Here is a 17,075-nt window from a genome sequence, read left to right on the forward strand (position 1 = left end):
TTCTGGGAAGTTTGCAGAACTTAAATGGCAGCTTCATCTGAGGTCGTGTGATTACTGTTGTTTAATGCTGACCACACTGATGCAGCCCCACGCTTTGGCAAGGCAGCATAAGGGAGTGGGAGATCCACAGGTTGTCTGTGTGGATTGGGTTGGGTGCTGCTGTCATGGCTTTGACTCTGCGGGTGGACTCTGGAGAGCTTTCAAGGGTGGGAAGGAGGAGGTGAGGAGATGAAGAAGTGAATGTTTCCTCAGCCCCGACACACACAGTAACCCAAGGAAATCTGTTAAGTAGCATAAATAGGTTTTCCTTCTTGAAAGAGTGGGTGATAAACTAAGGCGGGCAGCGAAAGCAAAGGCTCTGCAAATTCAACCCTAGATTAACTCTCTCCCCTTCCCCCCACCCCTTCCCACTGCTACTTGATTAATCACGTTTGCCCTCTGTCTCCATCCATGAACATTCCCTTTAAATTGTACAGCTTTTTCACTGGTACTATTTTTAAATGTCTTTAACTGTGGGGTGCCTTGCTGATGAATACTGAAGACGATCAGTGAGCGAAATGGAAATACTATGCAAGGATATTGTCATAGTGACAGGTTGCAGGACTTAAAGTGATGCATTATTAATCATCATTGTAATGTGAAGATACGTAACTACTAATTCTGCAGTTTCCTTTATCACAAAGATGTGACAGAGTATTTGCTTTGTGTGACACAAAGTTGCTTACCACAGGTTGCTGAATGTATCGTTGGCAACATGGGGGGAGGCTTTGCTCTGAGGATGGGGTGGCAATTGCTCACCCAGTTCAGACTTTATGAGAACTACAGACATGCTCTAATGCAGTTTGTGAGTGCAGTTCATATTTGGAACGATAATAGTCAGGGTGGGTTGTGGTTTTCAGAATAAATCTTTAGTGGCAACATGATTTATTTGCCTGTTTGGAATTAGCTTCATAAAAAAAATTTGAAGGTTTGCAATGTAAGACCACTGTCTAGCTTACCTGAAAAATTTGTCCCAAATTGCTATATATTCCTAAGGCGGCCCTTTTTTTTTTTTCCTCCCTGTAACTAAGCCCAAATTATGTGTGCACATATTTATGCATTTTTCTTTCATGATTTCTCATCCATTGTTTGACCCAAAATTTTGCATGTCTTAATTATATTTTACAATTAGAAAACCCGGGAGACTGCTGAACCTTCCTGAAAAGCTAGGTCAGCAGTTGAGGAGCCTGAAGCTTATTAAATTTCCTAGTACGTACTGGAAATGAATTCTAAGGTCAGTGCAGTGAAGGATCTGTTTGCCCTTCATGTGTCTGGTAGCTATTCAGAATGTCATTAAATCTGAATCTTTTGAAAGAAAATCTAAAAGAAATCACTGTGTTGACTGATCATACTCCCACTTGAGGGCTCTGTCCAGTTAAAAGAACAAATGAAACTGATGTTTGAAAGACTGCTTATGACAGAATACTACTAGAGCTAGTAGAAATAGATATCTTGGTCTCTGAAAGTTTACACAATGTCATGACCTCCCAAATATGAAAGAAAGAGAGCAGCCATGCATATACACACCAAAATAGGTATCTCTTGGTGGCTACGGAGGTCATCTCAACTATAGGAGGAAAAGCAAGGACCTTTTGTGCTTTTTGTCTCATCTGTGTTCCCTGACTGGTAGCCCTTGTTCGTTCTCTGAGTTGCTGCTATATTTGAATCATATAATTAACTCTCATCAAATTAGTACGGTTTTGGAGAATTAATTTCTTTCAAATAGAGGAGCTGTTTTTATTCTCAGGATGAGGGAAAGGAATTTGTTTCTTCCTCCTTTTTTTGGACAACTATTATTTGTGGTTATACTCTCATTGCAAGTTCAGAAGTAATTGAATTTTTGTAGGAATACATAGAAGTTTTTTGGAGACTAATATCTAGGTTGCCATAATGCCTGCAGATGCCAGCTAAAGTTAAGGCCATAGAGCATCTCACACAGCACATGTGCATAAGAGCAGTGTTGTGGCAGTCATCTCCCCGACTGTATATACTTATCACACAGACCCCTCAGTTATCTGGGGTACTTCTGCAGTTGACAGGAAGAAAGAAATCTACTTTGGAATGAGATAAGAATCTGAAAGTGTGGGGTTTTTTTCTTTCTGATGAGTATGAGGGCAGTTTAGAGAACTCTGTTGGAGGAGTGCAGTGCAGACCTCTGAATGTAGCTGAAGTGGTAGCAACACTCTCTTGTTTAAGAATTACTAGTCCAAAAATGACAAGATCAGCGAACTCCAAAAGAACCACCATAGCTGATGTGACGACACCATGTTCATGTCAGTGACAGCCCAAGAATACAGCTCAGGCCATGTGAGCTTCTCTGTCCTAATTTGTGCTGCCCATCAGCTTAAAGAAAACAAGGCGTAACATTTTAATTTCACTTTTTGTCATGGGCCATTGTTCTGGTCTGTTTTAAAGCTTCCCAGTCTCTGATGGAACCTTATTTGATGACCAGTTTTACATGAGGCTTGTTCAGTGGACATATCCAGTGGTGTGCTCATAATAATGAGAGCGAATTGCATTAATAACTGTTCTCCTTCATCTTCTGAATATCTCTAATACAGACCTTGGTGGGGGCTTACTTTAGAAAAAGCTTAAGAAAATCGGTGTGTGTGGGCACAGTTTAAACTTGTTCTTAATTGTAATTTTCCGTTATACCTTGGGGGCAGGAGGAAGGTGATGACAAAATATCATCTTCTTTTAGGTGGAAGGTTAAATATTTGTTTCAGTCAGAGGTCTAATGCCTTTATGCTCTTTCCCCCAAAGGCAGCACATCCCCAAAGGAGTAGCACCTTTTGAATGACATGACAACATAAGCTGTGGGAACATTATCCGTGGTGCACCATACAGTGCATTTTGGCCAGGCAGCCAAACTCTAACAGAAGAATGGGAGCAGAAGTAGTTTCATCTGCAGCTCCCAGGAGACACAGTGTTGTTGCCATTTCAAATAAATGGCTTCAGTTTTCAGCTGAAATACTTTCACATTGGGATACTTGTTTTTGTTGGCAAAAAACTTCACATTTTGCACGAATAGCAATCTATTTTTGCAAACAGGTTCTTCAGTCAGTAATTCCATTATCCGTTAAAAATGGCTTAAGCAGAATTTTACAGCCAACTATTGTGCAAACTTGGATTCTGAACCTGAGCAAGATAGCACAGCTGCCAGTCATGCCTTCAGGGTGAAATTGCACAACACGTCTTCGGTGAATTTACCAGATTGGATAAGTGGGTGGGACTGGCTAAAGAGCTACATTCGGAAATAGGTACATTTGTTGTTTTTTTCCACCATTATAGGATGTATCCTGTGTGATCCTTACTGTGGTAAGTCATCCAGTACTGTAGGACAGCACTCCCTTTTTTCAGCATTACAGTGATGAAATAAGAGTGCACAATAGACTGCTGAATTCCTTCTCTTGGATGAGCTCTTCACTGTATAGATGACTACATTGTTAATGCACTGGTTAAGAATATGTTTGAACTTTACTACAGCAGCAATGCCAAAAGCTAAAAAAAAAAAATAGAGTTTTATGTAATTTTAATAGTCAACGCTTTTAAATGTGCATTTCAACAAATTAAGTTATAAGTTGTAATGCTTGTTCAGCAATGAACTCTGCCCTTAGAACAGCATGAACTTATATTGATGGTCAATATACATATTGCTAAAAGAGACATTTTACATTACATTTTGGATGTTGTAGCTCAGGGCAACCATGAATAGTGTCTTTTGGATCTGAAAATGACAATTCACAGTGTTTTTACTCCAGCCTGTCCATCCTGCCCTACAGCCAGTGGTTGGCACCTTTGTGGAGCAGCTGAAATAGCAGAAAATAAAAGGAGCTGCAGTTCCCAACCCTGTGCATAAGTGTGAAATAAGCAGCACTTTGGGCATGAGGTGATGGGATGCAGGTGGTACCTGGGCTACATGCTGATCCATTGTGTAAGGGAGCATCATTTGGGTGAATGAAACAAATCATGTCCGTCATCCTTAATTAGACCACAGTCAGCATGACATGCAGATAGAATTTTTAAGTTCTTAGACTGCAGTGAAATCTATGTTATCCTCTCTTAGTATGAGGTCTTTTGCAACAGTATTGGCTGATTCCTGTCCCTTTCAAGATGATTTATTTCTAAATCTGTATTAGTCCACCCACATCTAACTCACTAGGGAGCCCCAAAACCAGTTGTTTCAGCATAGCTGGGAGAAGATACAAGCTTCACAAGAAATGGAGGGGAAAGGAGAGACTGGAAAGACTCTTTCCACATGTTGCTACCAAATATGCTATCATGCAAAGACTAGTATTAAATGCTTCCTTGAAGATTTCTAGGTGAATTTCTCCCCCAAAAAGGTTGAGGTTATCTACAGTATGGCTCCTTGGTATTTTTCAGTCAGATCAGAGCTCATGCTGACAAGACCTTAGTTTGCTTCCAGACCTGGGTTAATGGGCCCTATCTGGATGATGAAGAACCCCACCACAAGGACGCGGTTTCTGCTGAGCAACAGTGGAACTGACTTACGCCTGTCAGAGGAGACTCTGCAGAGCAGAAAGGGAGAAATACTTGAAAGTCACCACACTGATCAATAGCTGCTGAACAAATATGTAACCTTACCACAAATACCTTAATTTTAGTAATGAGGTCTACAAAATTTACTTTTTCCAGGTACTCTGCCTGTATGAGAGCGGTTATGCTGACTGGCATGCTCGGAGTTGAGCTAAGAAATAAGATCTAAGAGCATACTGTTATGCCAAGAGCTATGCCAAAACACTTGCATAGCTCTTCTGATCAGGGGGTATTTCACTCCAGTACTGTACAGGACACTTTTCAGAGCCCTGGGAAGAACTAAGCAGTGAATGTGTGGGCAAGCATGGGTGGAGTGCAGCTGATCCCACTTGTGTCTGCCATCCTGAAGGACCTCTGTGCTGTACTGGTTCCTGGGCTTGCACAGGCAGGGGAAGCCTGACCTGTCCCACCTGCCAGCATAGGTAGACCTTATCATAGAATCATAGAATAATTTTGGTTGGAAGAGACCCTCAAGATCATTGAGTCCAACCATAACCTAACTCTGGCACTAAACCATGTCGCTATGAACCTCATCTGTATGTCTTCTAAACACTTCCAGGGCTGGTGACTCAACCACTTCCCTGGGCAGCCTAGTGTACCAGTCATGGCAAGTGGGGATCACATCTTATTACTAGATGTCAAACTGAGGTCCTTAATCTCATGCTTAGTGAGTAAAAAAAAAAAATCTATCATAGAAGTAGCAGGTGCTGTCTTGTGTAGAATTTTGGTCTCCATGGTGGTAGGTCCATCATTTATTAACAACATGATTTTCGAATGCTCTTCTTCTGATCTACGTAGTCGTTAGGAAAATAACTTAGTCTTACAATGGTAGTTGTGCTTGGTCACATCTTGTGATGGCTGTAAGGTAAGAAAGATTCTAAGTTCAGCTTTTTTTTGGGGGGGGCGGAGGTGGGAGTAGGGTGGTTAAGGAGAAGAAAAAAACTCGTAGAGACATGTGGCAAAAATAGACATTACTTCTTCTTGTCGGAGCTGTACTAACACAGTGGCTATTACTCCATTTCAGAAAGAAAGCTGCCTCTTGGAAAGTTACCTGTGTTTTACCTGCTGCTCCTGTGCTACCGGCTGCTTTGTCACCTCACTTGTGGCTGTGTAATGGTGACCATCTCTTTTCCTTCCCTTTCTTCCCCTCCTGCTTCTCCAGGAAACAGATGGGATCAACCTGTACTACTGGTCCCTGTTTGATGGACACGCTGGGTCGGGGGCAGCTGTGGTCGCTTCCAAACTGCTGCAACACCATATCCTGGAGCAGCTGCAGGAGATCGTGGACATCCTGAGGAACACGGCCGTCCTCCCGCCCACCTGCCTGGGAGAGGAGCCTGACAACCCGTCCACCAACAGCAGGACGCTGACACGGGCGGCCTCCCTGCGTGGTGGTGTGGGGGCCCCAGGCTCGCCCAGCACCCCTCCAACACGCTTCTTCACCGAGAAGAAGATCCCACATGAGTGCCTGGTTATTGGGGCCATAGAAAGTGCATTCAAGGAAATGGTATGTATGTCTCAGGGCTCTGAAGTTCATGTTGCATACATTTGTGAGTTTCATGGCCTGGAGAAAGTGAACACTTAGGGATTTTTTTTTTTAAACTTTTTTTTTTTTTCTTCCCCTACTTAAACACCGAGCGTGGACAGAATTATTTAAGAGCTTCAACAGCTTACCTGGTACATCCCTCTGAGGCAGGAGCTGCACCTGAGATCCCAGGCAGGACTACAGCCATCCTTGTGGATTACTTGGCTCTTAGAAGCTTGGTGCTTTTTTTTTTCCCTAATTTTTTCCTTCTTTTTTAATATAAGAAGGAGTATTGCCTCACAGTGGCAGGTTTCAGCATTGGCTGTTACCATAAGATGTGTATACAGGCACACACTTTATAAAGCCTTGTTGTCCTACCAGAACAGCAGCAAAGGCTTGCAGCATCCCTTGCACCACCAACACATCTTGTTTGTGTTGCGCACAAATACATAAACTGGTCATAAAAGGTCATGTCAGGGACATGGATGAGGGGCAGCATCCTTGATCTAGTGACCTGTAGTTCACATTCGTGTTGAAGTGGCCCATAAAGCACAGTAGTGACTGCGGAGAGTGTGTGTGCTGCTCTTGACTGAGGCAGGCAGGGTGTGGGTGAGCAGGACATGAAGTATGTTCCTATCACCCACTTGGCTTGTGTACAGCATGAACAACTGAGAGAGGAAATCACAACCCTATAGGAACAGAGTATCCATCAATTTCCCTATGGAAGGCTGCCTTTTCTCTTTTGTAATTGATGTAGCTGCTCTGCACCTGCCTCCTTCACTTCTCTGTGTTATTAAAAATAATTCTTGTCAGGCAGAGCAGAGGCTTGCCCTGCCAGTAAGTACACGTAGATCAAGTCTTAGGAGATCTGATCTTATTCTTTTTTTTTTTTTTTTAACTTATTTTTGTTGCTGTTAGAAAAGCCTCTTATTTGAGCAGAAGGTTTTTGAACTAATGAGTGTTTCCCAGATGTTTTATTTGTTCTCTGAAAGGAAGTATTCAAGCATTGTTTTTCCTGATATATGTGAGTTTTGTTTAGTACATGCATCTAATTAGAGACTACAGCTTTTATTATAACAAAGTGGTGCTTCACTATGAATTCTGATAAGCAATTATTTTGCTGGACTGTCCTTCCTCCCCAAGGAAGTGTGGGCAAACAGACCTACCAACTGAGTCAGTTTATCATGGCTCCTGTCAGTTTATCATGCCTTTTTCAGGAAGGGAGGACTAGCTTGCTCCCTTCTTTGTCAAGAAAGAAAGAAAAAGATGACACTGCCCATCCACTGCACCCTAATGGGTTCAGATCATGCATAAGAGAGGGACACCAATTTCATGCTTCAGTTGGGGTGATTTTCAGGCCAGAAGAGTGCCAGGCACTGAGTGCATGACATGGTCCTCTCTCTCCTGTTGAAACTGGCTCCAAGCGGAGAAGAGATGAGAAATGGGGTTGATGGGACTGGAAAGCGAAGGTAAGAGAGGTAAAGAAGGGCCATTTCAAGTGCTCTCTACCTTTCTTATGAGAGCAGCAGGGGTATTACCCATCGCTGCCTTCCTAAGCACATCTGTTACTGCCCTGCTTTACTTTGAGTTCACATCTTTGTTGGACAGGTGTTCACACAAAATACCATCTTAGCTCATGTCCAGGCACCTGACTGCTTGGGAGGACTTCTATGGATAGAGTAGGGCAAATGCAGAAACTCTGGATAACTCACTATAGATACAGTGTCTGGATATTCCATGTACAGGTCATAGTAATCTGTCCTCCCTTTTTCTAAACTGAAATCCAGAGAATACTTTCTTTTCCTTCTTGTGTTTTTGTTTGTATGCTACAGTTCAGATACCTTAATTCCCACTTTTGCTGTTTATCAGAGGGCTGAAGTTCATTGTCTGTCTTTGCGATATAAATGACTCCGTGTCTACCACAATGCAATATAAATCTCAGCATTAAATTTTACATTAAACGGAAGTCTTACCAATATGGTCAAATTAAGAAAAGCAATGGATAATTCTGTCTACTTTAAGATCTTGGGGGAGTCTTATAACTGGTTTAGGCAAAACAGTATTTTCTTTTGCCCATGTAAGGGAGTGGCTCATAAGATCAACACTCCGGAGTCTCATCTGTGCTTGCAATGACTGATCTTCTTCCTACCTCTGTCTAACTTGCTGCTAGTTTACACTCTCCTAGTAGTCTTTGGGTGAAGATTTTGGGTCTCTTCCACAGCACATTGTTTATTCAGCCCTATTTTGTACTGGAATATCATGGATGTTGTTGAGTTAGGTCAATTCAATTGAGGCTTGCATAATGTACGAGGGTTTTGTCTCAGCAGAGCTTATCGTTTTACCTGGCACTTGGTGAGAGCTCACGTTTCCTGGACATGTAAGCAGATTTCTTGGTGTTGCTTCCTGAAACACCTATTGCTGCAAAGGAGTCCTTTGAACCTGGTGAAAATGCTGAGTAGATACAGATACCCCTTTTTTAAATTTGTTTTTAAACAGTCCAACCTGACGGGTTTATCTAATTATGATTTTGTCCCCTTTTCCTGGGAGCATGTAGCATATCATTACAGTTTTCCCCAACTGCCTCTTGAATTCCAGTTAAGCTCTCCTTAGTTTTGCCTCAAGTGTCAAATAAAATGCAATTAATCTCTTTCAAAAGGCTTTTAACATCATTTTTCCTTTATTGGGTGTGGTTTCCTTTGGACAGTGCTTGTCTGACAGCTACATGTAGTAAAACACTGTGGAAAGCTGGATGTGTTGTGTTCTCAAATAAAATTTTTTCAACAGAACAGTAAATTAAAATGCCCAATGTCAGTAATTATCAATGATCACAATTATTCCAGTTAAAAGGAAACAAATAAGCCCAAGTTCTGCAAGTATCCGAAGTCAAATCCTCTAATTTTTATCTCTTGAGTTTTAAGATTTGTATTTATAGATTGAGTTCTAGGGAGCCAGGAAGGATGTTTCCAAATGCTTTTCTGTACTGGATAGACACAACAAACTCTAATCCCCTCCCCATATTTAACCTTATATATGTGTGTGTGATGTAGTATGTATTTCAAAGGAAGATTAAGGAGTGAAAGCACCTATTCCACACTGAACTCTGTTTAATTTTGGATGGGAGAAAGTGACACAGAACTGGTCTGTATAACTTATTGGAAGGTGTAACTTTGTGTACATTGTATAATGATTTTATTTTTTATTGAATTTTTTTTTTACTTGGAGGAAATCTAGACATGTGCTTTTGCGTGACTGATGCCATTTCACTTTGAACGATCTTGAGAGTGCAACTTATGTTGTACGATATTTTCTTTTGAAAAGTTTCTTCTGATTAAGTAGTTAGTAGAAAGGAGAGCTGAAACAGTGTTATAGGATTTTGATGCCTTTTTGACAGAGGTAAAGCAGATTAAGGAGTTAATTTAATCTTGTTGCGTTCTGGAACTTTTTAAGCAGATAGGTTACGCTGTGTGTGTAAGGAGTAAAGGTGCTTTCTGTCACAGCAGTATTGAGATCCTGGAGGAAGGGCCCCTGCTCTGAGGACAGTTATTTTAGTTGTTGCTGCAGTATGCTATCTTGGTATAACGACAATATCGAGATTCGAATGTGCCCAGTTCTGTTTTCAAGGTCCTCTATTTCTCAAACTGAGCACGGCCTCCAGACGCATTAATTTTCCTCTGCCGCCGCGCTGCCCCTTTCCTGTCGCCTCCCCTCGCCCCGGCCGCGCCCCCAGCCCACCCGCGGCCGCCGATGCCGCGTCCCGGCGCTCGGCTGCCCGGCACGCGTGGGCCGGGGCGGGCGGGGGGAGGAGAACGCGAGGCCCACGCCGTGCTCCTCCGCGGGGTCTCCACCAGGTGGCACAAGCAAGCCGCCGTCGAGGGTCCGGGAGCCTCTGACAGAGAGAGGCCGGTAGCGGCTTCGTGGCGTCATCTCCTTCCTTTTTGGGGAGAGATTGTTAAATAGCGTGATTAACACGCGCTTTTGCGCTGGGGAGGGCGGGTCCGAGCCCTTGCCTGGCAGGCGCTGGGAAGACCCGAGCAGTCGGGACGGTCTGTCCCGGGGCTGCCGCCGCGTCTTCGGGCGGTTTCTGTGATGGGTGGAGAAAGCAGCTCCCGCCTGTGCTCTGGAAACGCAGCCGGGGGTGTCCTCTGCAGCCTTTGCCCCATCTCAACTGGGGCAGGAGGACGAGGGTGACCGGGCGTGAGGCAGCGCTTGTGGGCACCGGGCTCCCACCTGCCGCTACAAACGTGCATCCTGAACAGGGGAGCAGAGTACAGGGTGAATTAGCTCCTGCTTTGCCATGAAACGATAGTCTTTTGAACAGAGGATATAGAAATCTTTTTTATTATTACTATTATTTTTCTATCAGGGTCCGACTGGCAGGCGCTGCCCTTTGGGCTGGAAATTGCGTTGTTTGGTTCTGCCTACCATTGCTCAACTCTTCCCCTGCACCCAGACTGCTCTGTGGGGAGCCTGCATGGTCAAGAAAAGAGTGGTCTAGGGGGAGGAAATCACCTTATCTGAAATCTTTGTCCGGGTGGAAAATGAGGAAGAAAATGAGGAAGCTTTATGTATGCTTTGGCTTTGTCTAGGATGAGCCCTTTACACTTGTAAAGACTTCAGAGGTGTTCAGGGGTTTCTGCCTCTGCTTGTGCTGCGCTACTTTCCCAGCAGCACTGTTACAGACTATTTTGTTAAAAGCCAATGTCTCTACATCAGACTGAGTTAGTGGCATTGGTGGACTTTATTTTATTTTGGTTTATATTTTTCCCCTTGAATCTTGTTGAGCTGTAGGAAAAGGCTTTTCCTCTTGCCTCTCCTCTCCACCCCCCCCCCCCCAAAAAAAAAAAAAAGGAAACATTAGAGTATGTAATATAAAATGTAATATAAAATAAAACATGGTACTGAATATACTCTGGCAAGTTATGGTAGTAAATTCAAGTTCTGAACAAGTAGATGGAAGAGCCCATGAACAGCAATGATTCGAAAAAATCCAGTACACAGATCTAGTTTAAGTCAAGGAAACTCTGAAAATGAGGCCCAAAGGATTATCCGTCTTCTCTCCTATAATAGATGTTTCTGAATTCTGCTTATTGAAAGAAATAAATTTTAATTTAGTCATTCCAGCACTTGCAAAGTGTACATATGACAGAGCTGAAACCAGGTGAGGAATTGTACATTGTTTGAAGGTCTCAGAGGATACTCTGAACTGCGGAAATGAAGGGTTTTTAAAATTCCTGCCAGTGCCTGGAAAATCCACTGTAGTATTTGTAAGTTTAAATTATTTTGATGGTTAGAAACGTCTGCTTCCTTTGAACTGTTCTTTTCAGCTTAATTTAAAAATATATAGAAACCACGGGGAAGAAAATCAGCTTCGCTATGGCAAGATTAGATAAAGAGGCATTTATAACAGGCCCATGTCTGTGACCAAAGGTTCTGCAAGATTTGATTTTTCAGCTTGGAGGTGTTTTCCTCCTGGTCCCCACTTACATCCCATGCCCTCACCCCACCTCCCCCACTGAAAAACAAATAAAAATAAATTTAAAAAAAAAAATAAATAAAAAAAAGGAAAACCATGAGTCAATGAGAGACTGGGTAATGCAGTTCCTGGTGCCACGGGGTATGGCCTTGTTGGGCAAGGCCGCGTGTTTCTTGCTGTCCCCACCACACTGCTCGCCTCAGTGCTGTATTCATGGCACAAACGGGATCGGTCCCTGTGCATGCTGGCCTGCCAGGAGTCACATTATTTGTGACAGGCACCTCTGCCTGCCCAGCCTACTCAGGACAGTGAGTGCTGCTGAGCATCCTCGCTGCTGCCCCAGGCCACCTCCCTCCCCTGAAATTTATAGGAAACAAAGCATGGTGCCTGGCTGCCTCCAACTCTGCAGATTTTCAAGCAAATTGCAGCTGTCATGGTTTGCATTTGTTGTGGTGCTTTTCCTCAGATAAATTTAGCTCTAAAATAAAACTCCAAATCCCATACCCCAAGGCGTGGACAATTTGAGCTGTTTGTTGTTCAATACAAACATGAAAATGGCTGAAGTATAGCTCTTGTGTGTGTGTGCACACAGAAGCAAACAAATATATTCATAATAAAAACCATACAAGTAGGCAGGCTTTAGCTGGAAAAGATCTGCCAGTACTTGCAATAGCGATGTTAGATGATGCTTCCTGTTTCAATCCAGTGTTACAAGGAAAAACCAGTTTGAAATTGGATTTGATTCTGGACATAGAAGAGGACGTTAATTTGTAACGTGTTGCATTATTACCCCAAACTAAACCTAGAGGCAGCAGAATGAATTCACTGGCATACACTTCAATTTTTTGTTTAAAATGTCTTTCTCTCTCTCTCGCTATATATATATATTAAATATATATATATATATATATACACAATGTAATTTTTTGTTCCTGGGCTTGATGGATTTTTTGATGACAGATATGACTTGTGTTCTTCTATTCTGTTAAGCAGGAGGTCTTTTATATATATATTTCTTACACTCAGAATCATTTGGGAGCTAAACACAGGTTGAGTAAGTACGTACCTCCTTAAATTTGGGCCTATGCACGTAGCATAAAAATTAAGTCTTTTCAGGACCTCATAAAAGCAGTGAGATGAGACACAGGGTTAAATATTGTGGTTCATCCTGGAAGGTCTGTGAATACCTGGTATCTTTCAGTAAATACTGTTCTACTGACATCTCCCCCCACCCTTAACAAGTTTAGAATCCACCCTTTCCCTGTGTTTCTGAGGAGCAGCCTTTTGGTAGGAATGTGTCTTGCTGCCATGCATAAAGGTATATGCTCCACAACCATAGTGTCCCTTTTGGAGAGCAGATGATTATTCGCATCATAGCTAGGTCTTATTAATTATTTGCTGTCTGTTGAAAGCACTCTCCAATTATACCACTAGATACTGGTTGTTAAGCTACATTTATCTTTGCCTTCATTGTGCTTTTTCCATAGCAAATTTCTTTGCATCCCTTAGCTGCCATGTTTTTCCTTGGTGCCTGATATTTTACAATCTCCTGTCCTGATTTTTCCTGAACGTCTTTATAGCATAAGCAATAGGTACTCCTCGACTTTCCATTCTTCTCTCTGACCATGTGGCAACAGCTACAACACTAAAGAAAGACAGTGAGATGCACAGTTTAAGAAATACTTTTCTTTTTTTTTTTTTTTTTTTTAAAGGGAATCTTCATTTTCTACAACAGTAATTGCAATGCCATCTTTATAAATCTTGTTCTCTTTTCCCATAGGATTTGCAAATAGAACGAGAGAGAACCGTGTATAATATTTCTGGTGGCTGCACAGCCCTTGTGGTGGTATATTTATTGGGGAAGCTTTACGTGGCAAACGCTGGTGATAGCAGGTGAGTAAGCGTGGTGTCTCCCCAACTATTCCTCCATCCCAAACTCCCCAGATCTGGTGTTATCAAGTTCCTTAGTTGCAAACAGTATCACAAGAGGATTCTGTTTCTTGGCTGGACACTTAATGGTTCTCACAAAAACCAATGCAAATGGCAGTGATAGGCTGCCAGTATTTTGTCAAGTGGTGGTTGCAGTCATGGAGGTTGACAACACTTCTGGCCCTGTAGCAGCTTCTGAATAACTTGATGGTTTCACAGAAATGGAAAGATGCTAACGAGCCATTGAAACAGAAGGGATGTTGGGTGTGTGGTGGAATCGTGTTAAACACTGACAAGGTGATTGCATCTGGAACAGCTGGTAGGGCTGGACTAGTTCAGTAGGAAGTCCTCTGGTCCCTGTCCTCAGCCTTAGTCTTGAAAGGCCACCTGGCTCTCAGATTTTGGTATAATTGAAGATAACAATCTGTGAGCAAATAACTACTACTCCTGCAACAGAGAGGAGGGGAGGGAGAGGGGCAATCCCAGGTTAGGATTTTTGCTGTGTCTTGTTTTAGCCTGTGCACTTATCCATTTCTCAGAACTGAATGCTGTCATTAAGGAGTTGTTGCTTTGTTATACTTAGAAGATGGATGCTTGAAGACTTGTGACAAAAAGCTTTTTCTAGCTAAAACTAGGAGCATGTTCGAATTATCACACTCGCGTTCTTTTCCCCTCTCTTATTCTCTGCCTATACCACCATCAGAGAGAGATAATGAGGCTGTTCTTGCAAGACCTTCACATGTTTCTTTTGGCAGTACTCTGCATAAAAAGGCCAGGGAGAATATTATAGTTCCCTGCATGATACAGACTGCTGTTGTGGTCTCTTAGCCGCTGAGAAATTGAAGTCTGCAAAGATATGGAACCACGTTGTCTTTAGGTAGAAACTGCTATGGTTATGCATTTGTGTTTGAGGTTTGTGTGCACATAGTTCATGTTGGTACTGTGTGTGCACAATGTGTTTACAGAGAGCAGTCAACCACAAAATGTTTTGTAGTTTAAACCTAACATTTTTATTGCCTCTTGCTGCTTTAAACTGTGTAGGAAGTCAGATAAATCCTTAGTGTATAAAGCTCCTATTCTTTTCATGTTGGGGATTGTTCTTGATATGCTGAATTTTGTGTTTTTATGCTTGCCCAGTTCCTCTTGACAAGTGACATATTTGAATCTTTTTTGCATCAAATGTCAAATGAGTCCTCACAGAGGGTAGCTGCAAACATGTTTTAGTATACCACCTGTGTTAGTTGTCAGAACTAGTAGCTGCACTAAATTTTAGCTCTTTTGCCATTAAATTAGAAATAATCGTGTTTTCCTGTGCTGTTCTACTTGAAGTACAAATGAGTCTCTTCCATTGTGTTGGCTAAATTGCTTTGTTGTCTCCTAAAAGTGTGCTATGTAAAATTTGCCATGCAGGACCAACTTCTGAGTAGTTGAGATCTTTGTTGTTAAATGACTGTCTGCTTCCAGTTTGCCCAGGATTCCTCCTCTGCCTTCTGAGAGCATCCTTAGCACCATTGCAGCCCTTGACACCTGGTAGGAAGAAACTCATTGATGATATCTTGAATTAGCTTAAGCGCCCACTTCAGTTAAAGGCACCAAGTCTTCAATAGGCTTTGAATATTCATCAAGCCCATCAAAAACATCTCTTCAAGGAAGGAACAAAGAGCATGTATTAGAAGGGAAGCCATCAGCAAGGCTGGGTCTTGTCTGAACCAGGGATCAATTTTCTCTACTCATTCCTTGCATCTTGTAGGTAACAGGGTCCCTCCAGATCCTAGTTTGGTTTTGCACTTTCCAAATGGACCTCAGGGAAATTTTCCTCATGCTGAAGGGAATTCTCTGGATTCCCAGAATCTTTCACTTTCAAGTAAGCCCACTTCTAGATTTTCAGAGCTCAAGAAAAGAAAAGCTTCTAAGTGTAGATCAGTAGTTCTGGGCCTCTCTCCCATGAAATCCCCGCTTCCCATGTTTCAGAGAGAGAGAAAAACAGCTATTGCAAAACATCCAAGTTACTCCTCTTCACTAAAAGGACATTTTAGGACTACAAAAGCAGCTCTGAGGTTATCCACCTACTGCCAGGGTTCACAGTGCATTCCTGTATTTTCAAGATCGCAGTCGCTTCGCCAGGAAGTTTTATTCCTGTTAGTTGGAAAAATATGTTCGTTTTTGCTGTGTCATGCCTTGCGTGGTCAACTTCACGATTTGTACAGATACAAATGAGGACAGTGAGAAGTACAATAAGGGAACTACTTTTTAAAAAAAAAATTGTTTACTCTTGAGAAGAAAAGTGGGGTTTGTTTTTCCCCCCAAACAGGGGACTTGTGCTAGTTGCAATTGGAAGTAGATGCCAAAACCTCAGTTCTTCAGTTGAACTTCAGTTTGAGTTCACCTGCTCATTTGCGCCTCTTCTCTGTCCTCCTCCTCCTCCTCCCCTCTCTGCTCTCCCACTGGAAAAAGCCTACCAATAAATCAAGCTACAGTTCCCACAGACTAAAGTCTGTGAGATGAGGTTTCATGCTGCAGGGGTGGGAAATAAACATTTTGGGTTCACGGAAACCTCATTTGTTCTGCCTCTGCCCAGAAGGTTAGGTCTTAATTCCAGGCAACTTCAAAATAGCAGAAGTTTTTAAAGGTGGTTTTGAAACAGCTTCTGCTGTCAGGGGACCAAGGTATGTGCAACAAACTGTTACTATCACAATGAGACTAAGGAAACGCCAAGTGTGAGACTTGAATGATAATGTGTTGTGCGGTGCCAGCTATACCTCAGACTTATGTCTGTGGTATTCAGTTTAACCACCAAAGCTTCTCAAATCTAATCATTTCATGCCACGTACCCTGGCTGTGTTGTATAGCAGCTGTCCTTTTGTAGTTGATGTGTAATTACATCATGAAAAGACTTTAATTACCATATTACTAAATTACCAGCCAGCAACCCTTTCAGGTTCAGCCCTAGCTCACTTCTGTATGGACTATTAGGCTTCTCCAAGCTGAACACTTTTGGTTGGTGTAAAAGGGAAGAAAAATTGTGCTAATTGTAGGTTTTGTTATGAACTATTATTGAGCTTGATGTTATGGCATCACTAATGTCAATGATATAATTAAACTTCTGCTAACGATGCAATCAGTTCTGTAATAATTATACATTAACTGCACATGATACCAGAACCCTACTAAAAATGAGATGATGTATTCAGATCCTGATGAAAACAAGTTGGAGGGAGCTGCTTTCATTCTCTAATGGCTTGTCTGATCATTCTTGGACACTGCCATAAATATTCCTATTTGTACAGTCAAAATTCATGTCTGAATATTGGCCAAAGCTTTTTCTAATGTTTCTTTCTCTCTTCCTTTAAGTGTTTAACATTGTCCTTGCAAGGTTATCTGATTAGGGACTGATAGTCCTCTAGTCAGCTATCCAATATATAGTGCTTTTTTGGTGAGCATTGATGCGCTGTACTTTGCTTACCAGTTTGCCTGCCAGTTTGCCATATACACTATGGTAAGTAGGCCAGGCACTCAGAATAGCTGTGGTTTTTTTAAATAAGGAATAGTAAA

At 42.2% G+C, this 17,075-nt stretch overlaps 1 protein-coding gene across 1 annotated transcript in view; it reads left to right on the forward strand.

Annotated features, from left to right (window-relative positions):
• PPM1H (protein phosphatase, Mg2+/Mn2+ dependent 1H) overlaps positions 1 to 17,075 on the forward strand; it is a 139,113-nt gene that overhangs the window by 69,895 nt on the left and 52,143 nt on the right. The window contains exons 3-4 of the mRNA XM_065856405.2: positions 5,759 to 6,103; positions 13,375 to 13,487. Coding sequence (XP_065712477.1) covers positions 5,759 to 6,103; positions 13,375 to 13,487 — 458 coding nt within the window. The remainder of the gene's footprint in view (positions 1 to 5,758; positions 6,104 to 13,374; positions 13,488 to 17,075) is intronic.

Source organism: Patagioenas fasciata, chromosome 1, assembly GCF_037038585.1.
Source record: "Patagioenas fasciata isolate bPatFas1 chromosome 1, bPatFas1.hap1, whole genome shotgun sequence".
Taxonomy (NCBI): domain Eukaryota; kingdom Metazoa; phylum Chordata; class Aves; order Columbiformes; family Columbidae; genus Patagioenas; species Patagioenas fasciata.